Source organism: Bombus impatiens, unplaced genomic scaffold, assembly GCF_000188095.3.
Source record: "Bombus impatiens unplaced genomic scaffold, BIMP_2.2 scf_1275, whole genome shotgun sequence".
NCBI classification, from domain to species: Eukaryota; Metazoa; Arthropoda; class Insecta; order Hymenoptera; family Apidae; genus Bombus; species Bombus impatiens.
Window position 1 is genome coordinate 943,742 of NT_177694.1, and position 23,923 is coordinate 967,664.

At 33.5% G+C, this 23,923-nt stretch overlaps 2 protein-coding genes and 1 long non-coding RNA gene across 8 annotated transcripts; 1 reads left to right on the forward strand and 2 right to left on the reverse strand.

Moving 5' to 3' along the window:
* Nucleotides 1–1,323: 1,323 nt before the first annotated feature.
* Nucleotides 1,324–21,803, forward strand: LOC100740195 (stromal interaction molecule homolog). 6 transcript variants are annotated; one of them, XM_012391955.3, is made up of 12 exons: nt 1,324–1,455; nt 6,694–6,955; nt 8,444–8,583; nt 8,653–8,772; nt 8,852–8,964; nt 9,045–9,160; nt 9,240–9,409; nt 9,482–9,625; nt 9,704–9,871; nt 9,964–10,228; nt 10,436–10,510; nt 15,941–16,473. In XM_012391955.3, exons 2-12 carry the CDS (start codon nt 6,748–6,750, stop codon nt 16,471–16,473), a joined length of 2,052 nt encoding a protein of 683 aa, XP_012247378.1. In that variant the 5' UTR covers nt 1,324–1,455; nt 6,694–6,747. The 6 variants fall into 6 exon arrangements, with proteins under 6 accessions (XP_012247378.1, XP_012247375.1, XP_033179691.1 ...); XM_012391952.3 differs by having other exon boundaries at nt 1,335–1,455; nt 6,311–6,955; XM_033323800.1 differs by lacking the exon at nt 1,324–1,455 and having other exon boundaries at nt 6,630–6,955; nt 8,504–8,583; nt 15,941–21,803.
* Nucleotides 2,075–6,399, reverse strand: LOC100740437 (protein cramped). Its single transcript, XM_012391951.3, has 12 exons — nt 6,262–6,399; nt 5,828–5,913; nt 5,442–5,504; nt 4,950–5,335; nt 4,559–4,822; nt 4,289–4,492; nt 4,018–4,208; nt 3,425–3,919; nt 3,036–3,341; nt 2,620–2,949; nt 2,431–2,541; nt 2,075–2,357 (listed from the first exon to the last, which is right to left on the reverse strand). The coding sequence occupies exons 4-12, from the start codon at nt 5,152–5,154 to the stop codon at nt 2,253–2,255; spliced, it is 2,211 nt and encodes a 736-aa protein (XP_012247374.1). The 5' UTR covers nt 5,155–5,335; nt 5,442–5,504; nt 5,828–5,913; nt 6,262–6,399; the 3' UTR covers nt 2,075–2,252.
* LOC117152363 lies at nt 20,748–23,409 on the reverse strand. Its single transcript, XR_004462718.1, has 2 exons — nt 22,412–23,409; nt 20,748–22,254 (listed from the first exon to the last, which is right to left on the reverse strand). It is a non-coding gene; the product is annotated as an uncharacterized LOC117152363 (long non-coding RNA).
* Between the last annotated feature and the right edge of the window lie 514 nt (nt 23,410–23,923).

Sequence of the window (23,923 nt, forward strand, 5' to 3'; positions counted from 1 at the left end):
TTAACATACAAAACAAACATACAAAAGTACAAACGTCTCAATATGATCAATCATTGCGAATAAAAACATTTTCCAAAGTTTTTGTCACGAAAAGAAATTTTATAAGAAAACACATGAACTTTATGCATTATTCGACTTTGAATATAAATGATGTTGAATATGTATATTTATAATTATCTGTACTTGATATGAAAATGCAAATTGGCTTAAACAGATGCTACTTTTAGTAAACAAAACATATATCAATGACAATTACAGTAATTCAATAGACATAAATACACGCAATGAAAAGGACAAAGAAGATTGAAAGCCAAACATGATCGTTTCTCTTTCTTTTTTTCGCGTCTTATAGTAAACTTTTTAATCTGTAGAGCGTAATAACTCGTACTTCTGCGTAATTGAATGTGTTTTGAAACGGGAAAGGTCATTCCGGACTGTCAAACAGGTTCATAATTTTTTAACGTCGATAAAAATCAAAAGTACTTAACTAACGTCATTGACTACGTGCAAGTTCCAAAATAAAAAATATTACGTATGTTGTCGTACGTTGTACGACAAAAAAAAGATAAAAGAAAAACCAATAGGAAATTCAGTTGGGTTAAACTCGTTTTTAAAATTAAAGTTTATCAATACCAATCATTCATATAATTATGTTTATGACTTTAAAGGAAAAGATAACAAATATTATTTATGTGCGAATTTTTATGTGTAATTGTATGTTACATTTTTTTCTGGAAAGAAAGCATAGATAGTTAACGATTTATTCTTCTGTGATCGATGAGATGAGTGAAACCACTTCAGTTCACTCAAAGAAGGTGCTTACGTCCAGGGAAAATCACATCTGCAAATAACAAATACTTGATAGGTGCGTGCGCATAAGATCACGTGGACGCGGGCACTATGAATCATTCACAATGTCTGTTTCGCAATACGCCGTCGAAAACACTATAGGCTTCGTTTCCAAGAATATGTGTCTCCTTGGGGTGTTCGGCTCATTATCGTTCCCATCATTTCCTAGGCGCGTATTTGCAATATTTTCAAGCATGCTCAATTTAATTGAAAATTGCTTTAATAAACGATCATAATAGATCTATACTCTATTCTTTCTCTTTAATCTTTAATTAAAATTTTGGTATTCAAATATACAGCTGATGAGCGTTTTCGTACATATTTCAGAATATCACAATGATTGTAGTAGTATTATAATGACCGTTATTTCCTACATCATCATCAGATAAAGATTCTTTTTCCATTGTTAAGTCATAAGCTTAGACAGTGTTTGATCACAGTTCTGTAATGCAAGTTGTAAGTACTCGCGGATATTGTTTTCGTTAAAGAAATTTATATTAAAAAATTTTTAAGTATTTCAAAGTACTTCTAATAATGGAAAATCTGTATAAGGTTAACGCTGTCCGTTCGTAATAATAGGCGGTGTTAAACAAATTCCAATAGTATGTAAGTACTCATATTCATCTTTCTCACATTCTATATATGCGTAATTAGTGGAACTTATGATACGAGAAAAATAGGAGGAGTTTATATATACCTGGATTTTGTTACTTCTTTCAGTTAAGGAAGTTATAAACGGGGATTTGTTTTTTTCTTTCAACATACTTAATTAGTTACATGAGATTGCAACGCAATAGTGATAGTCATACACGAGAACTAGCCTAAATGATTCCATAAACAGATGCCGCGTCATCTTTGTGGGTTAAATAAGGATACTAAATATCACCTATAAACGTATTCCTCCCGCATTTGTGCAGTTTTCAATAAACCTTTAGCATAAACGTAGGATGAAATATTTATGAACATTCATGAATTATTGATGCAAGATTAAGAACTTGAACTTGCTATATAAATTAATTTTGCATTCTGTATCATAGAAAGAAATACAATAAAAAATTAATGAATATTCAGAATAGATATGCCTAAGCATTTTATGCTGAACAAAGTGTTAAATAATATATATATAATACATACTTTATAAATTGCTAATCATAGAAAAGTGAAATCATACAGGAAGTTTGTATATGAATATGAATTACTTTATTTTCCATATATTATTATTTTCGTTATCATTATTATTAGTATTAGTATTATTATAACAGTCGACTGTAAAAGCCAATATCAAAGAGATAAATTAATCAGTCTAAATATCATTACATGCTCCCATGTATCATCACATTTACATAATTTTAGATAGTTGCTCATATGAAAATTAGTACAAAACTAGTCGATTATTTATACTTTTATTTTTTGTTATCGTCAGATGCTATCTGCGATGCAAGGTTTGCAAATTTCGCCATATAATCAACACTACTCTCCCCCATCAAGCATTGCATATGTGAAACGACCTGTAATACATTCTTAATATAGATTAAAATATTAATAGATCAATCTTTTTTAAATTTTATTATATATACTTACATCTGACGATGGCCGACTATCTTCTATATTATTTTCATTTTGAATTCTCTGTGAGATTTTCATGGGAGACTCTAATTGACCTAGGAAACTACTTAATGAAAAATCTGCTACCTGTAATTTAATTTCAATATTAGTAAAAGAAAAAATATTTCTTGCTTAAAATTCTAGAAATCAACCTTAGAAATTTACCTCACTATTCAACCATTGATGTTCTCCCTCTTTAAGTATTTGCGTTGCGCTTGTTATAATGGAATTCGTAGGTTTCGGAACTCTTGCCGCTTCAAGTTCATCCAAAAAATTTTTTTCCTGTGTTACATTTATAATTATGGATGGCGATTTATCATTTTGTTGATCATCATTATTTATAGGAGGGTCATTTATTTTATTTGCTTCTTGATTATTAGAAGTTACGTCTTCTGGTGCATTGCTTGTAGTAGATATTATTGGCAATACTCTTTGTACAATAAGACTTTTTTGCCGCACGGTTCTACCTCGTTTACTGAAACGTGTTGTAAACTTCTGCATTTAAAAAAACAAAATCACATTTTTATAATAAATGTTTTTGAATTCCTTAAAGAAATATTGAATTTGAAACGATAACGAACATCTAACTGCGTTTTGAAAGCATCTGGTGTTCCAATCTTTTGATAAGTTTGTGGAATTAAAGGTCTTTTAAAGGTCGATGCTTTCGTCGAAAGTATTCGAGAGGAAATCACAGTTTCATTACTTCCAGAAGTATTATCATATACTTTACTCGTGCCATAACTATGTTTTGCTATAGATAATAGCTTTTGCAAGGTAAGACACAAATTATCATCGCGTAAAGTTGTTGATGTAGACTCTCCAACGTGTTGTTCCCGATGATTCCAGTCCCACCAATATTCCAGCGTAACTTTCGATTCGCGACCAAACTGAAAAATTTAAAAAATGTAGGACAACTCGGAGTATTCAACTTTTATTTAAAGCTAACTCGGATAAAAGTTAACACGTGTACCATCAAAAAGAGGTCCCCCACAGTAATGGTGTTTGCTTCCTCGATGTTCCATCCCTTCCGAATTCTTTCAATAGTTTCCCTTCCCGGAAATCTGTTAAATTCTGTTTTTTGCTCTGGATTAGCTTTTTCGGCGTTACTAACAGTCGACGGCCTTTCTGCAACATTACTGCTAGATTCTATTGCATCTATATCACTATTATTGTCTGGCATGGTACAGTTATCCTCTGTACGGCTCATGCATTTTTTGTCTACTTTGTTTTTCTTAATTCCTTTCTTTCCAACTCCTTTTATGTATTGTTCTGAGCCTAATAGGTCCATTCTGGAACTTTTCAATCCTAGACGTTTTTCATAAGAATTTAAACTGACACTGTTGCTGGTTAGATACTCTCCAAGGTTCACCATTGGCAAAGCAATTTTGCTCCCTTCAGGTGGTGCTACTCGTAATAACCGATTATCTTTCATTTCATTAGCAACTGCATTTTCTAAATTGGGGAACTACATTAAATGTATAGGAATTTTCTCAATACTCTTTTTCTTATTCGATACAAAACAAGATACATTAATATTGGTAATCTATTTTGAAGTAAGGATACTGTGTTATACTTTGCAGGTCTCCATCTTTGTTGCAGAAATATTAATAAACTAGACAAACGTCTTTGTATAGGTAATAGAGTGCGTACTCTTGGATTCATCGAAGATGCTTGCACTTGCCACCATGCCATATTATTACGGGGCCTTAATTCTATTGTTATCCTAGGGGGAAGTTTAATTTCTTCTTGCCAATCTATAGAAATATTATAATTGTTATATGAAATATTATTAAATTCCATGAACTATATTTTACATTTTATTAATTAAGTATACCTTCTAGTTGATTCAGTTTTCTCAGTGCTCTACATATAGGTGTTTTAATTCTCATAGTTTTTCCTCTAAGTCTGACTTGTGTTGAACCCCAATAAACCAACTCATTTAATTTCAACTGTACCTTTTCATATATTCGTGGTAACTTCCTTCTAAGTTCACCATAATTAATTAATCCATACAATTCTTGCGAAGTTTTTTTTACATCTGTACAACAAAACAATTATATTATTAAAATAAAAACTAAAGTGTAAAAATACATTAAACAATTACCTTCTGAAAATTTTAGGTGCTTCGATATTTTTAGCCAAGTTCTGTAATAAAAATGCCTAATCTGTTCCTTATTTTTTATCACAACATCTGGTAAACCTTTTTTCTTTCCCTGACTCAAGAAATAACTTTGTAAAGCATCAAAGTCTTTTCCATACTCGTTTAAAGCTTTGAAAAAGGTATTTTTATCCTCCATGGACCATAATTCGCAAGATCTTTTCAAAGATTTTACTTTCACCTCTGTATTGTTTTCTTCATCCTTGGAATCTATTAAATTACAAACAAATCTTTGTAACTATATAACATATTGGAGTTTAATTAAGAAGTTATACAGTTGTTAATATTTCTTTCGATTACTATATTTATATCATCAATTGATTATACAAATACAAACCTTTTTTTTCCAAGTTATTACCATCACCAACGTCTAATTTTATCTTTTTTGTTCCTCGGACGACACGAACTTGAGTATTCTTAGAATCCACGGGAACTTTTGCGTCTGAAGAATTTTGTACAGTTTGGGATGAACTGTCTTCTTTCTTGCTCACTGTATTAATCCCCTGAATTTCACAATCTTCATTTTTCGCGTTATTTTCCATTTTAACGTTCTCACGAGACAAATTTTGGGTAACAACCTTAACCAGTTTCGAGGCGCTTAGATAGTACGAATTTTACAACTCATTAGAACAGGTAGCACATCGGTAAATTGAAGTAGATTTACGGACGAAAATATTTTCGTTTCGATTTATGATGTTAATAACATAATTCCGTCGAGAAATCCTATAAAAACTGTATTTTAACATAATTAGGCTATCGAGAAACAAACGTAATGGTGATTTATTAATGTGTTTAAATCACGTTAAAACGTAATTATCTTCGTACTTACGCTCGAACGTAAACACGAGCTTTTCCGACGCTGATTAATGCGATTAAGAAGGATTTAATTTTTCTGTAAACATAAAGGCAATGTAATTGCAAAAATTACGTAATTATGAAAATCTAACGATATTTAGCTCAACAAACACGATAGATGCACATACTGTGCTTGCTTCCAAACTACACAATTCTAAGCGAGTTTTCGAGCAAATTGGATATTTAAATCTACTGCACTTAACATTTAAAAATTAAGAAATATTTAACTACATTGTTATAAAGATATATATAGTAAAATCACCGAAAGAATTATATTTAATTCAAATAATTAATCAACTCGTGTCGGGAGAACTTCGAAAAATTTGTCTTGTCATGTATTGACAATATGTAAGTACTTACATATTTGCATGTAGTGAAAAATTTGAATTGCTTTAGACATGACTCGGTACTTAAAACTTTTAAAAAACTTGACAGTCATTTAAGATCTAAAACATAATATATATAAAATATATAATATATAACATATAAGATATAAAGTATGACATATAAGATATTCATTCTTTTATGAAGATTACGAATCCTATCGAGATTCACAAGACTTATCAAAATTCAAGTATTTGAAATATCAAATCATTTATTCGAAGAAATTCGAATTTCGACAGTATTAAAAAAATATCGAATCGCTACGAAAATATTCGAAATCGAGATTGAAACGCCCATTAATATCGCTAATATCATATAAATCATCTCGTTTTGGTCAAAGACATTTTACAAATGATTTTCGCGCTGCGCTGGCGCTGGGAATAATTCGTAACATAAGTGCAACGTCTAACCAATAAAATCACGCGAATAACCGCACACGGGACCAATTGAATTTTTCAGTTTTTTGCGTGCAGAAAAGTGCATTGCTGTGTCCAATCTAAATGAACGATTTTCCATGATGTTGTTCGTGGACGGTGGCCTTGATAGGAAAACCCGAGGCACAGAGCAGAGGAGCGTAGTGTACTTAATTAATAAATCAATTGATTTATTTTAAAGAGATCTCGGACGTTGACCGACGCCTTGATGGGGCAAATAACGACAGTGTATCACTCAGTTACTAAGCCCGCTGTAACATCATAATCGGTCACGCGTGTTATGCACTCGACAAATTCCATTGCTATCCCGGTTTTGATAACTGTAACCTTGGTTATATTCACTATTGCGGGTCTACGTCAAAGGTGACAACGAGCCAAAAGCTACACGATTTTTAATTTGACTCGTAGCAACTGCGCAAGGGTGGCGCGAGGTGTCAGTGACAAGGTGTATCTAACCTTAAAATGCGATCATCCGTGATAACCAATGTGATTGTACTGTTTGGACTGCATTTGTCGTATTGGTGTTGGAACACGGTAGATGCCAGCGGCGGGGCACTCGACACGAGCTCGAACTTTCAATCTGGTTCAACTGGAGGTTCACATTCCAAAGTTACGGCATTCTCCGCGACACTTACCGATGGATTAGCGCAAGCCGTTGCTCACGAAGCTGGTAAGTTTTATTTCTATTATTTAAACCAGACTGCGGATTTTTATACATTCACGAAAAACTTGAAAATGTAAAAATGCACATAATGTGTGTAATACACAAAAATGTATGATATACCTAGAGTGAAATATTCGTTATAATTTTTAACGGGTAATATAAATCCCTATTTAACTTTTATTTCTTTAATTACGTCCATAAAAATCCGCTATCTGTTTTTTTCTTGTTGTCTGAACCCTCCAATATGCATAGCCCATGAAAAATATCCTTCATTTATTCTGTAACTTATAGTAGCTCACAAAAGTATTCAAATATTTGTGGAAATTTTTTATGAATATATTAGATATGCTATTATACTGAAACTCTTAAAGATTTCATTAGCAATGTGGTCAGACTATCATAATTATACTGCTAAAGTTTGAAATAAATCTGAAAATATATATAGAAGCTACAAGATATTTTATGAGCCACTGTAAATGCATTGACAGCTTATAGTTCCTGTTGTATTCTGGTGACAAGTTTAATATTTATTTTAATATGTTCAATCATAATATTGTTAGTTGTATAATTGCTTTCTTGCATAGTCTTGTCTTTATAATGTCAAGAAGAATTATGTGTACAGTTTACATTTTATATATGGTCCATGTAGTGTTTAGTAATATTTTTCTGATATTTGAGTTTTTATATGTATTTGAAATTATATACTGATGTAATATACTGCTATTTGTATTATCATGTCCATTTTTTTTATTATGAAATCAAAAGTAATTTTTACATGTATTTCAAAATACATTTTTAAGAAATATGTTTGTTCTTCTTCTTTTTCTTCTGTTATTGTTTATTAATGAAGATAGAAATTAAAAATTTCTCATATTGCATTATAATCTGAGCTATGATAATTGGAGGGTTAATTAATGATTAGTTATAAGATACTCCAAATTGCTTTGAAATTAAACCATTAGTTTATACCATTATTTATTGTTTTGTTTCATTAATATTTTGTTTTAATCTTTTGTATGTATGTGTAAATAGGCAGCATGTATATGCATGACTAATATTTAATTTTAGAAAAAAAAAAAAAAAGAAAATAAGTTTTGTCTGCTATATCATTTTATTTAAAGGTATTTACATTTACAAAGCTTACTTAAAAAAATAGGCCTTCTTCTTTAATTTGATGATTTTGTTGTAAAAGAGATACAAATGTGTTTATGATAAAAGCTCATATTGCAGATGATAAATTTCACAAATGATCTAATCATTCAAAGACAAGTCTTGACTCAATAGTAACGAACTGTTATTGTAAACTTATTCTATGTCTATTAACAAGATACTTCTTTCTAATTGACATTTCTACATTAATAATAATTGGACAAAAAGCTTCTTACACGTGGTTAACAGGATAATCATAGCCCTAAAGAAAAGAGGCATTTGTAAACAAACTACATGTAATCATAAACACATACAATCAAACGTAGGCTGTTTAATTTATTACAGGTTCCGATACTTGTAACGATGACCTAGCTTGTCTTACACTGGCTTCTCATGATCGACTAGGTTTAGAAGCTATCAAATCACTCCACAGTCAACTAGACGATGATGCCAATGGAAATGTGGATCTTACAGAGTCAGATGATGTAAATAAATTTTTACTTATAATTCCTTCTACATTATGAGATATAAAAAGCAATTTGTATTCCTTTTAGTTTTTAAGAGAAGAGTTACAATATGAAGCTGGGTATGAAAGGAGACAGAGGGCTTTCCATCATAATGATGATATGCATATTAGTGTTCGAGAACTTTGGGAAGCCTGGCTAAGGTCAGAGGTATTGTCTAAAATATAATTGTTTCTTTAAATAACTTTTATTTTTTTGATATCTTACTATATTAATAATTTCTTTATAGGTTCATAATTGGACTATAGAACAAACATCAGAATGGTTAGCTTCTAGTGTAGATCTTCCACAATATGTTCCTACTTTTATACAACACCGTGTAACTGGTGCTACACTTCCAAGGTCACTTTCTTTAAACAGTAAATCATCTTGATACTGTAACAATTGTTTTAATAACAAAATATTTATTACTTTATGTATAGATTGGCTGTGAACAATATGCAATACCTAAGTAATGTGTTAGGCATCAAGGATCCCATTCATAAACAAAAAATTGCCTTAAAAGCTATGGATGTAGTTCTTTTTGGGCCACCAAAGGGTAAACAATTATTAAAAGATCATTTTTCTGTTAAAAGTTTTTGAATGGTTTAGCATAATTATTTAATATTTTGTTATAGATACTGGACATGGCATCAAAGATACGGTATTAATAACATTGTTTTTCGGAGTGTGTATAGGATGTTGGTATGCATATCGGCAGAGGCAAGACTCAAAGAAACATCTCCACAGAATGATGAAGGATATGGAGAGTTTACATAAAGCAGAATTGGCATTGGAGGACTTGCAAGTATGTTTTACTGTTCTTAAAGTCTTAGCAACGCATTAAATCTTCGTTAATGTTATGTTTTACGATTTACAGAAAGAATTGGAGAGGGCACGAATGGAACAAGAAAGTGTAACTACTGAGAAACAAAACTTAGAGAAACGTTTACAAGACGAAAGTGTGGGATTGCACGCTTCTTACTCCGATCTCGAAGTTTCTCAATTAAAGGCAGAAATCGAAGTAAATATTCCATAAATTTTTACATTTAAAATTTAAGGATTAGGTTCCTTCAAAGTGTAATTAATTTGGACTTTACAGATGTTAAAAGTTGAATTGCAACGTGCAGAGGGCGAACTCGAAGACAGATGTTGGTCTCCTCCTTCTGGATTGCAACATTGGTTACAATTAACTCACGAAATTGAAAATAAAGCATATACCAAGAAAAAGATATCTGCAGAGAAACAGTTGCAACAAGCACGAGAAGCAGTAAGTGATACATTTTTTCTCAATTAAATTACTTTTGTATATCATTACAATTTCATTATTTATTATTTAATTGTACGTAATGTTATTTCTAGTGCGAGAAACTGCGAAAAAAACGATCGAGTTTAGTAGGAGCGTTTGTTTCAACTCATGGAAAATCGATTGATGAAGTTGACAAAAGTATAGTTGAGGCAAGAACTGCTCTAAACGAAGTCACCGCAGAATTGCAAGAAAGAGTACATCGTTGGAAGCAAATTGAGCTGTTATGTGGCTTTAATATAATAAATAATAATGGTCTAAGTTATTTAGAAACTGTTCTATACAGAGGAACTCCTAACGGTCGAGGTCTTGGACTCAGAGGTATTTACATTTATGACGATACAAAATTGTTTAGTGATTAGTGCTTAGACCTTTTAAGTATTTAATAATTTAAAAATGATTTTTGTATTTTATTTGTGAATCTTGGTTTAATTGATGATTGATATTCGTATAAAGTTTCAATTTTAAAAATTTGGATACGATAAATTAACGCGAATAATTTATCATGCGTGCGATTCATGTTTATAGGTCGACTCAGTAGCCAAGATGACTTAGACGACGAAGCAAGTTCAGTTTACTCGCCTTCAACATGTGGTGCCGCAGGTAAGCTGGAAACGGACTTCCACGAGCATTTAGATTGATAGTAACAATGCTCAATTTGTAAATACTATTGTAACTTTGATATGATACTTACAATATCTAAATATCTTCTATTCTCTCTTTTTTACGCACGTAGATATATCTTCGAGATCAATAATTTACTAACCTTTTGGCGTCCTAATAGTAGTAGTTTGGGTTCTTTTTGTGACATTAATTTCTCTTAATCAAACCTTCGGGTTTCCAGCGTAGGTACTCGTGAAAACTAAATTACGATATGTACTTTGCTAACTGTTTAAGAAGTTTGTAATGAAATTACGGATAAGTCATTCTTCGTAAGAATTTCTTATCAAAGATTTTGAAATCAAATTTTTACTAAAATATAAATTTAAAAAATTCACGCGATGCCTTAAGATTCATTTTGATACAAAAAAGTAGTTTTTGCAAATACGAACGTATGCATCTATGATTTCTATGAAAGATGTTACTGGTTCTAGGAAAGCAGATGGCTAATGTCACACATTACGAAGATGTTCTAATGTCATGTTTCTACAAATGTTAGAAAATATTTGAAAAATACAAAAATCTTATAAAAGATTTATGTTTAAAAAAAGCTTTACATTAAAACATTGAAAACATTAGCGACTTTTTTTTTATGGTCATTTTCTTTTAAATATATTTTTGTACATTGTGAAGTTTGATTACGTTATTGTCTTGTGTCTTTTACATAAAGTGTTGTTTAAATCATGCTATAAATGTTGTTGTCTCGTTGTTTTTGTTGAAAAATTTGCTCAAATTGTTTATTATTGCTTATATCATTTTTTGTGCTTTTTTCAAACTAATTCCCGATTTTATAAAACTTTGTTCAAAGAAAGTACACATGTATATATATTTTTATATGTTTGAATTATTTAATTAACAATTTTAGCTGCTCTTCTTGTGATAAGATACAATATTTCTTGATATTCTTTGTTTCTCTTAGATTATTGTTTGTTTATGTTGTGTTATCATTTGATTCTAGGGGTGGAAGAAACTATACTTAATGGTTCCAAAAAAGATTAAAGAAGCAACATAATCAAACCTTTCTAACACGTTTTTATGTATATTATTGATCCTGCACATTGTATAGACTTACTTAAAGTTTAAAAAAGTCATAGTTGTTGAAAAAATTGTTATTGTTATTTATCGAGTAGTTACATATCAATGTAAAAAATTATTTATTTATATATTTTATCAAGTAATGTGTGACATGAATAATATGTTCGTAATTAAAAGTACATTGTACCAAAAAAATGCTTACGAACGAAATTTGATTATCTCTGACATGTGACAATGCAAGTAGCGTTAAAAGAGCATCAGCAGATCTTTCAGTGAAATCTGATAAAAATTTTTAATGAAAGGATTTGTGTGCAGGAAAAGGGAGGATTGAAAATTGGAATGTTCCCCTTTCCTAATCGAGATTTGTCAAGTTATAACGGCGTGTTAATTATTTAAACAATGACAAGTTTCTTAACTTATTGTTAACGCGTAAGTTTACAGACACACACACGCGCACACACACGCGAACATACACTCACATATTCTCACATACACACATTATATTATAGTATAATTCAAAGAACAGTGTATTGTCAGTACAATTATATGGAGTTGTTTTTTTACAACTACCTGCTCGTACAGATTATGAAACGTTAGGATAACAATTTGATGAAAGAACATGACATATTTTTGTACAAAAATTTTCATGATGTGTCGAATGAACGAACAAGGCCAGAATCTTTACAAAGATGTGTATGTGAAAACATCAGAAGCATGTGATATTTTTACGAATAATGTCATTTTTCTTCCACATACAAAATACAAACTTTAGTTTTTTCTTTTCTCGTAAGAAATTTTTATTTAAGTATAAAGGAAATGAAAATCTGTGCCATGAAGAAAATCGAAGAGGTCAGAAAATAAATATTAATTTACTTTGAAAAAATTCAGGAAAAAGTTTTATACGTTTCTTGAGACGCTATTCTGTGTAATATGTAAGTTTCTTCCTTGAAAAACTAGGGAACATCTACTCAATGACAGCAATGATTAATTCGCTTAATGGCCATTTTGCAAAGGTTAATTTGTGTCGCAACTACGACTTCGATTCTTCGTCTATCCAAGGCATACGATCGTTGGACTGGGAATGTATTTATGAACAAAATTAACAAGTCGTATCGAATATCTCATTTAAATTCTAATCACCTACTAAATATCATAACGAGTACTCCAAATATATGTTTTGTATATTTCCATATGTTATGTATATTCTCGCAGCTTTAAATTTCCTATACGTGTGTATATATCCGCAGTCTAACGATCCAAGCTGCATCAAGTATAATAAGCCTTCTAGTTCGTTCCTTCGTATCTAGTAGCAATATATCGAAGACGACCAAGTGCCAAGCGTGATAACTATCTAATTATCACTTTATTTAATAAGTTTCGATGATCGATCACCTATTATATTACTATACGAAAATATAATATATCGCTTAATCCTATTAAAACGTTAAACCAAAGTAGAAATTTTTCATTTACGATTTCCCGGTTATTTCATGAGAATCGACCGATGGTCGATGCGTTTTCTTATTTCGCCAAGAGCACGTTTCAATTTTGCCAGGTCCCGCAGTAATGCGTTGCACAACAATCTTCGTATTAATAGTTCGAATTAGAAGCTAGCACATCATCCTATCTGAATTCGACGATCGTGTTTACATCGCTGGAAGTGCCATTTTCTTACGTGTCGTGTGCAATTTCAAATTTTTTTCCCGTCGCGATTATCGCTCGCTAGCTGAAGCTATAACCGACGATTAAATACATCATATCTATGCTGTACTATAATCCGAGCGGAAGATTTCGGTCGTTCAAGATCACTTTACCACGAGGTGGCGTCGCTACTTCCTTCGTCCGATTTCTCGTTTCTGTTCAGCTCTTTAAGATCTAAGAAAGAGCAAAATTGTTTTCTTGATACTCGACTGTCCGTTATACAGATATTTCTTGTAGCAAAAAATGAACTTCCATCAACTTCTGAACTATAATTATACCTGAAACTGTAGTACCTATGAGTCCTCAGATCTTTTTGTGGAGCACGCTTAATGATTAAGCAATCAATTATCCGAAATCTTGGAGTAAACATTCTCTAAAATTTTGGGTAATTGCGTAATTGTATGTTACAATGTATTTTTTAAGAGTTGGATAATTGTTTGGGTGTATGTTACTAGTATTGGTATCTTGGAACCTCTTTAGAGATTAAAGAGGTAAATAGTTGAAGAATAAACGCAGAGATCATCGTGTTATATCAATTGGTGGGAGTAGTGTGGCCTTAAGCGTGGAAACCTTTGGCTGCGACTAGGGACTAGGAAAAGCTCGAATGATCGAGGATTCCTGGTTCCTAATATGATGCCAAGAAATAAATTTTATTTCCTGGGAGATCCGCGTCATGGTTAAGATTAGAATCAATTAAAATTAGATGCGATTATATACGTCCGAGGACTTAACTCGTAGGTGCAATACACGTATTTACACCACGACGCGTAATAAATATATTCTCGAATCGGTTTGATTTCATGCGAAAGACGTGACAATCGAAACGGCTCTTTTCTTCCTTCTATTATAAACTCGAGCATATCAACGGCATTGAGTTATATACGTATATGTATCCGCATATAATGCACATAGGCAAACGTGTGCATTATTGTACATTAAGAGACGAGAAGCGGAGGATCTGTACATTGTTTGTCTGATTGTTGCAATGCATACGTTATGTCTCCCTCTCGACATTTTATTGTGTGCGATTCAAAGGTCGTAATTAATAAATCAAGCAACTTGCGAGAAACCGACGTGTACAAGCCTCGTTTGTATGATCTAAGTTGCGATGAGACGTTTCAAGATGACCAATTACTTAACCGAGTATGTAATTTTAATTTCAATCTTCTTGCCGAACGACGTTAACTACGCTAGTTCCTGAAATTAAACGATCCGTTCCTGGACTCGTATAAATTTTGCCGTGTTTCTATGAATGTTTCAAGTTCCTATCTTGTCTTTCTATTTTTGTCTATTTTGTCTTTCAAATAATCTAGTTAACATTGTACGACTCACGAGTGACTCACTTGAATTAAAATTACATATTTGGCACAATGATACGCTGTACTGCAATCTGTACAACAGTCTGTATATGATTGTCTTTGTTACCTGCAAACCGAAGTTTCAAGTTAGACGCTTTAGTATGTTAACTCCTTAGTAGTTTGTAAGTCTTAAATGCTATACATACCTATTGAAATGCGCCAAAAATGTACCAATGAGATTTATGAATTATTGCTGTTAAAATAACCGAGTCTAGAGAAGTCATTAGAGAATATTTTCTTTAAACAGGAACACAAAGATATCTTTCCCAGTTGAAGCAATAAAGAATTGACGTTTTTCTCTATTTATTGTATTCTTCTGACTTCGTCGTTTTTATATGGAACACTATGAAAATAGAATTTTCAACAAGAAACTCATAAAATGTTTGATTGTCTGTAAAAAAAAATTTATGAAGGATTTTGTGTGTTTTGTTTTCGCTAGAACAAGGGACCAAGCTGCGTTCTCTGGTAAAGTATGGCATCTGAGGAGCATGTAAAGTTTTCTCAGAATTGATGTGACACGAATTTGAAGAGTCTTCTTAGGAACAAACATAAGTTTTATCGCATAGATCGTGAATTTTCATGCATTGCGCTTTTTAAATAACGATTTCTTCGTTATTCTACTAATGTTTGCGAGACAGTAAAGCATCGCGACAAAATTTATATTATTTACTGTGGAATATAAAAGAGTATCATCCATTGTGTTGTTTGTTTCTCTTCTTCCTTCCACAAACTGGATTCTGCATGGAACTGACCTCTGACACTGTTTGTCGAAAGCAGTTCTAACTAATTAGTGCATGAAAATTACAATTGACCGAATAAAAATAGTATCTACGGTTATTTCAATATATCTTCATCGAAATACCAATGGTATCAGTAAATCAATATCCCACAGGCACCAAAGAAACTGATATTGGAATACATTTTTCCAAGAAAATCTCAGTTTCTTTGGTTCCTGACCTACATTAACGTTAATCTATTCATACATATAACAATTAGTTCTATTCCAATTTCCAATCAGTTTTACTAAAGATTCAAATACACTTTCAGGTTAGCCCATCCATTCTCCATCAACTTTGATGAACTCAATTCCAATACCGAGCAAATAGATTCCTAAAACCTTACATATTTTTAAACAAATTTTTATAATCTTCAAGAATCTGTGATTCTAATGTATCAATCACTCGTACTAAAATCCCTTGCAGAAATAAAAGGCTATCATAAAATGAAAAGCCACCGCAGATACATACAAAGCATAACAAAGTTCAATCTTAATCTACAGGTACACTAGACAGCCTAATGTGGAAGGAGTCGTCGGTTCCTCCAGACTCGTCCAGCAGTGAAACCGGGAAGGATACACCACCAGAGAGTAACGTTGTACATTTCACCGTCGGCGATGGGCCCGTCGAGCCCGTCAGAGCATCCAGCAAAGAGAAGTCCAACATCACGCGTTCCCACAGTCAAGACACGAGCATGCCTCTCGCCGTCGAGAACAAGACTACCACACCATTCCTGTCGAAGTCGTCTTATTCAGAGAATTCGTTGGATTCGTCGAGCCAAGATCGATCAGGGCAGCAAAAAATTGGTCCAACGTTCGCGACGACCGCGAGTACCACCAGCATCAACTCCACGACAACGACGAGCATATCGAGCAGTAGCAGGAAAGCGTTGAAGGAGCCGCAACAACAGTCAACGGTGGACGACGAAACGTTATCGACGGACTCGAACTCGACCACGGACAACGACGAGTCGAAAAAACGACGCCGGAAGATGCTGTTCACGTTCAGGAGGAACAAGACCAAGGTCACGTTATGAAGCCCGCTAGTCAACATAACATACACTATATATCTGTGTTGTAACGTTCTTACTTAACGCTAACTCACCTGCGATCGATTAATTGTGTCATTACGAGCCGCAACGTGCACTTAAAACATGATGAAAACGACTTGTCTCCGCGAACCGGTTGATCATTAATTAGCGATTAGATACAGCCGGTACATATACGTATACGTACATACAGACACACATTATCTGTACACGCAAATAGAGGGACAGGTATAGTTTGGCGGAACATCGATGACTTCCCTTCGTTGACCCTTTGGTCTGCATCAAATCGGACGTTGGCATTTAATCTCGCTTCTATACAAGCCCAATGCTATTGAAATTGATTGTACGAGTTTGAGAGCTTCCATCGTGTATTGCTGTATTGCAGAAGGCAGGTAGAAAAACAGGGGAAATTAGAAAGTATCGTATGAATTATGGAAATGGTACTTACTCTTCAGTAAACTCTCGATGGAAGAGCATTCGAATACGACTTAGGGGTTAGTTACTTAGTCAATCCAGTTTCGGTAGTTTCTAGGTACTGTATGTAATTGGTGTCGAAGCTCCTTGTAATATAAATATGGCAAACAAACGCAGCTACGAACGTTCAAATCTTATTAGATTTTGAGAAACGTAGCTGCCTCTTTGCAATCTGTACATTAATGTATGATACAAGCATAAGGAAGGGATTTTGTTAAGGAATTGTACAGTATGAGCTTGACGCATAACGAAATTGATTATGCCAGTGTCTGATTAATTATACAATAATAGTAGTGTCACGGTTTAAAGAAGCGTTAGTTAAGTAAGTCTAAGAAAACGAGAAAAACATACCTAACGGCCAACGATGGAGAGATAGATAATTCTGAGAGTTAGAAGCGATGTTCCGCTCTGCTACTGTCGTGTAGAATGTTTTTGGTGCCCTGCTGTGTCTCCTATTCTGCCAAATCTTCGTTCTGTTCGCAACCAGACATCATCAAGCGACGTCCAATTTAGACAGCTAGATTTTTAAACCCGCGAAATTCTTTAATCACGACAATATTTTGGCTCAGGGATGGGCGATCTTTTCTCTATACCCGTGTACCTCCTTTTCAATTTCAGGTAGAATTGTATACCGACAGCTCTCTGTCTCATTCATTGTAATTTAAATTGAGCTTCTTTTTCGCTGGAACGTTCCTTTAATTTCCCCTTTGTATTCCACTGAATAGTATCCAGCAGCTGTTCACTTTTCGATTAGTCTCTCTGAAATAAAAGAATCTCAATTTTAAATATTTATAATAAATATAAATTGTCTTTGGATTAAGTTTTGTAGTAAGTTATGATAGTGAAAATTGATCTTTGAACAGCTACAATGAACACGATATTTTACAATCTCTAACAACGTATTCACCTCTTCTTTGAAGCAGTGGAAATACTTTACTTGGTCCATTCCTATTCTTTCGTGCATTTTCATTCTTAAAATTATTTCGAACGCCAGTAAAACAATGAATGAAGTTCTAGAAAGATTTCATAATCGATTACAATTTATAAAAATGTATGTTCCTCCGATGTTTCTCCATGACGATACTCGGCCTAAGTAATCATTAAGCGAAATCTACTAAGAAAGAAGCTTCTGTCGTATCTGCTTTAACAAGTTCTTCATTTCTTGACTATAATTCACGAGTCCGGTATTATAATTCCAACATAGATCTTTATTTAAAGAAAAAGAAAAGCGATCGCTCATTCCTAGATCCATCGTGACTTGTTTCTCTTGCGCAAAAACACGAAATTCTAGCGTACTGAAGCTTTCGTTCCTTTTTTTTTTGTTTCTTTTTCAATCGATGAACTAGTGGTAGTCGTTAAATGTAAATCTTCTTTCTGTTTTCTTTTGTCTTTTCTCCCTTTCATTTTTCGTATTCATTGTTTTTTTGGCCCCTACAGTACAGGTCCAGCACAAATTCTTCCTCTTCGCCTTCCTATTTGATTTCTTAATATACACTTAAATATCGCGATCTCACACACTTTATCATTTTTTATCTTTGCTTTGCTTTTTGCAAATTACAATTGCCCTCTATCTTTCTTCGTATTACGCTGAGTTATTATATCCTTCTTTATCCGAATGTGTCTTCATTTCTTGAAAAACTTGCGAAATTTAATGACGATATTTTCCATTTAATCGCGTTCGGTTAAACAGCACGAATATCAGATTCCATTGTTGAATTTGGTGTATCTGTAAGGAGCAGAGCTCTGTTCTGAAATAGGCGATAATAAGATAAGAGAATACCTAAAATATCTTCAACTATTAAGTCATCCCACGAGTGAGGTAGCGTTTTTAATATTATCTTTTTAAGAACACAATTAAACACAATAAAAACACAAATAACAATTGAAAGAGGATTTGCAGTTGATCAGATTTCAAGTATTTTCCAAAGTATGTGAATTTTGAGTAATTCTCATTTTTTAGAAGTGAAATTGTTCACCTAACCGCAGTCAACCATAATATTAGTTCCTTGCTTGATAAAATTCATACTTGTGGAATGACATAATAACAAATGATCATAAAGAGATTTAGGACACTCATCCTTCGAGGTTCATGAAGATTTGTAAATAGAATATCGTTGAAAAGCAATAATCATTAAGACGTCTCTGTTTTTCTTCCTATACGTGACTTTACACGATAATGTGTGCAAGTATTACTAGGTTTAACACTACGAATAAAGCTCACGAATCTCAAAGGAGAGAGAGGAAGGGAACTAGCATAAAAACTGACTTTTGTGCTTGCCTTGTACCACATAGAGAATCTCTAGTTCAAATTATTTACAGTCTTCCATGAATCATAAAAGAGTACATAAATCGTGACATTTTATCGTCGCGTTTTTTATTCAATTTATGCGCCGTTTATTCTTCTTTTCTCCTTCTTTTTTCAAACGACTCGTTCATAATATTGCGACACCTTCTAATGTTTAAACGATTATGGTCTGCCTGAAATCAATTAGTCGTTCAAGGCCATCGAATAATCTCTATTGTTTCATATACTTTAGAATTTCGTTCATCATTATAATAGTGGAGAACGCTATTACACAGATTATCTAGAAATCTGAAAGCTTAGGATATTATTAGTACGGAATGGAAAGCACTATCTAACTCCCTTTGTAACAGCGTTGAAAAATTATCGAGATAGAGGTTTAGCAAGGAGGAAAGGGTACGATGATTTATAATTAAGAAAGTGACCTTAAGTGACTGACTGTTTTTGGTCAGACTGTAGAATTAACTTATTATCGCTTCCTCGTATTACGCATAATTCTCTACAGTTGTCGCGCGTGGCAACGAACATACAATACAGGACGAAGTGGTTTCTTCCTTTCTTATCATATTTTTCTCATTTTATGTATATACACTGTATATGTACGTATATACATTATGTACACACACACACATGCACACACAAGTATGTCCGTGTACATATAAACGTAGAAGCTTAAAAGCGGTGAGGCTGGAACTCTCTGAAACTTATACCATGTAAAGAAGGATAGTGCGATAAGATTTAAACTCGAGTATTAAATCGACCATTATCACATGAATATGCGAAGCTACTGTTACAGACAATTTTGATAAGTGTCATCGCCCTCGCGTCGATTAACTTTCCGTGCGCCGGTTTCTCCATAATCGAAGAGGAATTCTATCTTGGAAATTTAATGATGCGCTCGACTCGAATTCTAATTAGCAAAAGTTTGTAATTGGCACGTGAAATCGGAAAATTCGAGAGTTAGGAGGTTCGAGAAGCTGAAAACTTGGAAGCTTAACAATTTGAAAGTCATTGAAATACGCGAACGTCTAGAAATTGATGAAGATGAAAATTCGAGAGAACCTAGACCACGGAGAGTTTGAATAAACGCTTATTGTCCTTTTTGTTTCACTTGTTCTTCCAAAATGCCTGCACGATTAATCGACCACTTTCGCTTGATCTTCTCTCTTGTGCTACCCGATGTTTTTAATATTTATTTTGTTGTGCATCTTTACCCTGACCCAAGAGCAGTGGATTTCGTTCGCTATTTTGCGGTTTTTCTACGTGTATCCTGGAAAATCTTCCTTTTGTTTCGCCCTTATTCCTTTTCCCTTTCACGCGATGCGCATTCCTCTTGCCAGCTTATTGTTCCAGATGACGCTTACTTAGCTCCTCTCCTAACTGGCAAACTGACACATTTGTATCTCAGGGTTAGTCTCAGTTTCTTTTTCTGATCACGACAACGTACTAATTATGAGTACGATCACGAGTGTGTTTTTCGGGGGCGTCTCTCTATCTGTAGAGATACACACGTTTGAACAGACATCGATCCAGACCTCTGGACGAGTTACTTAGGGACGTATTGTAAGAGAGCAATAAGCGAAGCGATCTGACGTTCAATGGACCAAGTTCGATTAACGTTATGTAGCGTTACGTGAAAAATAAGAAGAGGTATAGTTGCAAGCATCGATAGTTGGAACGTTCTTCTAGGCTCAATCATAGTATTATAGAATAGTAGCATCAGGGAAGATTGTCGTAGTTAAGTATTTAAACAAACTTTTATCTCGAACGAGATATCACAGCTTGCGAGGGCTTCCGTATATGTAAAAATACAGCCGTATAATCGTATCAATTTTATCGTAACACACTGTTTACCAATTATACAAATCTGCCAACTTTATCATTACAGTAGTATCGTTGTTAAAATGCTTGAGAGAAAATGGTCCAAACTCTATTCAGGGCACACTTTTTCGATATTTAAAGATGTAGATAACGAAACTGCTAGGTAAACGTTGCGTTAAATTTGAGAAAGTGTGTATCCGTTGATTCATCTGCAGTCTTCTACAGCAGAAAAGTTTTTTCAAAAATATCTTTCTTCTTTAGCTTGTATCCGATTGTTCCGCGAAAAGGTTTCATCTTCGAATGAAATCAATTTTCCTATAGGTATACGATGCATTACGTTCGATTAAAAACTTAAGACTGCAATGAATTAATAAGTGAGAAAATCTTGCAATAGCAATATGTAACACGTGTGACACTCGTGTTCCCCAGCAGAACTGAAAAAGAAATATTGTTAATATCTGATGTATAAATCATGTTTCCCTTTGTCGGGTATGCTATGTTCTCCAAATGAAAAGAAACAAGAAAGAAGAAAGAAGCTCACTCCCACGATTTAAGTCGTTGATCAAACCGCCTGACATCTTTATGGTTGTATGATTTATCGTAAGAGCTGACATACGGAATAAAAGCAAAGGTCAATTTTAACTAGCTCTTTGCGACGTTCTTCTCGTGCAAACTATAAATTGTATTCCCTGCGTGAAACCTGGGAACCTTTCTCGACTGGGAAAAGAAATCACAGGCCGTCCGAAAAATCGTGTACCGTCCTTGTAAGGCGTGATTCTCTTTTCGTCTGTTGCAATATCGAGCACGATTTACGCGATCGTAGAACGATTTATTCGCATGAATTTATAGAATGACAATTGAAAGATGTAATACGACTAAGTTCGTTGGCTTCTCCTTCCAACGTTTCCGTTCCAAGAGACTCGCACGAACGCAGAATCGTCGAGAACTATGCAGATACATCATCGATCACTAACAATTTCTGTGAGAATAAAATGTGTCAGCTTCGTTTTAACGTGTTACTTCGTGATCGACCCATTAAGTACCAGCTTTAAGATGGTTTGCCAGGTTGTGAATATTCTATGTATCATATGTGCCCCTTTCAATAGTCTTCTCGTTCTCTTCGGACTGTTCTATGTAGTTCTTAAGCGAACGTAATATAACGTTAACCATTCCTACAAATAATTAATAGCTGTTGAGAATTCGTAATAACTTGTTGGAAAGATAGTAGCGATTAAAACGATGAGAATATCTTAGAACGTTCTTAAAAGCGAAGTACTGTGAATATGTGTACTTTATAGTTGAAAATAAAAGTATGTTGTATACACTGACTTATTGTTAGCTTGAGTGGTAGAGTCTGGCTGTTCTTCTCTCTTCGATTTTTCGTCAATTCTTCTGACGTACGTGGTATGCGTGTGTACTATGATACAAGTGGTAATCTGCAATCTTTCTTACCTCATATGATAGCCCAGCAACAATATGTCGGAAAGCGAGCGTTTAAAAAATAATTTGATATAAGTTTCTCAGGAACGTTATGTTATGGTGGTCCCCTGGTGTTCCGTAATAATTAATTTCGTTTGTCCCCTTTTCCTGTGTTTAATATTCTTGATATCAAACGAATCGTTTGAGACGTTACATTTGTCATTAGCACCGAATTATGGCGATAGAAGTTGTAAAAAAGCCAAGGAGCTTCTCATCGTGGTATAAGAGTCGAAATTATCCAAAAAAACATATAAATTCTGGAACGATCGAATTTAGAAAGAGAAAGAAAACGAGGAAGAATTTTGAAACAAGTGTAATGAAACGTGACGAAGTCGTTGTCAAAACTCTAGGGAAAACGCAGGTTTCAAGCAACATAACACATACAAATGCTGGTACTTAATGGACCCGTTAAAAGGTCGTCACAGTGCGTAGAATTTCTTAGAACACTTCAGATCAAAATGTATTTTATAATTACGAGTGATGTTTATAAAGGACAGTTTTTAAGATTGTGTATATCTTGTTATATGTTATATCGCTTGATACTGAAATCTGACTCCAGTTTACTAATTATTGGTAGAGACGAAGAGTGAACGATAGAATGCAAGAGATGCGAAAAGGAAGAATACGTGTATAGTTCAAAGGTACGCGTTACTTCATAAGTTACATATACTACCAGTTGAAAATATGAGACTCGAACTGTACATTATGCTTAGCCTCTATATCCTGTCTTCAATGACATAATCTTTCGAAAGGGAATGACCTGCAACTGCTTTAGAATTCTTGATCTGCTTCTTCGTAATTTTATAAATCAAACACTTCTTGGTCCTAATGGATTTTAAAATATTTATAAAATATAATTCTGAGAAGTAACTACTTTTTACATATTAAAAGATCCCATTAGAACACATATTTTAACGTTTTCAATATTTAAATAAAGTACCTGAAATGTATACCAAGCTAATTTGCCGTTATAAAGCAATAATTAAATGTTCATTAAAGGTTAATATTTAGGATATTAATCGATGTGACGTTTCATTTTTACCCTTGTACCATAAAGTATGACAATAATTCGATTTAACAATAATTCGACTTAAAGTCACATGTTTCCAGCTGGCGAGGTATTTATGCGCCGGCGCGGGAAGCGCGGGCTATTCGAACTTGGATTTATTTTACATAAACGTGTAAATTATTCCTGCTATGTTACTATTATATTGTTCGCCTGTTTTAATGGCGAGATAGGTCTTCCTTGTAACGTGATAGAGAAATTGATCAAAAATAAAGAAATTTCATAAAAGCCTGAAGCTCCTAGCTAATTTCTGTTTTTTAGTCTTATTGAATCTTCTCTCTATCCCTCTCTCTCTT

Excerpts from the sequence above, each read along its gene's own strand:
- LOC100740437 (XM_012391951.3), bottom strand. The coding sequence starts at position 5,154 with ATGGAAAATAACGCGAAAAATGAAGATTGTGAAATTCAGGGGATTAAT. Across the intron at positions 4,209-4,288 it reads AAAACTGAATCAACTAGAAG|ATTGGCAAGAAGAAATTAAA; the intron begins GTATACTTAATT and ends ATATTTCTATAG. Across the intron at positions 2,542-2,619 it reads ATCAATGGTTGAATAGTGAG|GTAGCAGATTTTTCATTAAG; the intron begins GTAAATTTCTAA and ends ATTAAATTACAG.
- LOC100740195 (XM_012391955.3), top strand. The coding sequence starts at position 6,748 with ATGCGATCATCCGTGATAACCAATGTGATTGTACTGTTTGGACTGCAT. Across the intron at positions 9,410-9,481 it reads TGGCATTGGAGGACTTGCAA|AAAGAATTGGAGAGGGCACG; the intron begins GTATGTTTTACT and ends TACGATTTACAG. Across the intron at positions 10,229-10,435 it reads TCGAGGTCTTGGACTCAGAG|GTCGACTCAGTAGCCAAGAT; the intron begins GTATTTACATTT and ends TCATGTTTATAG.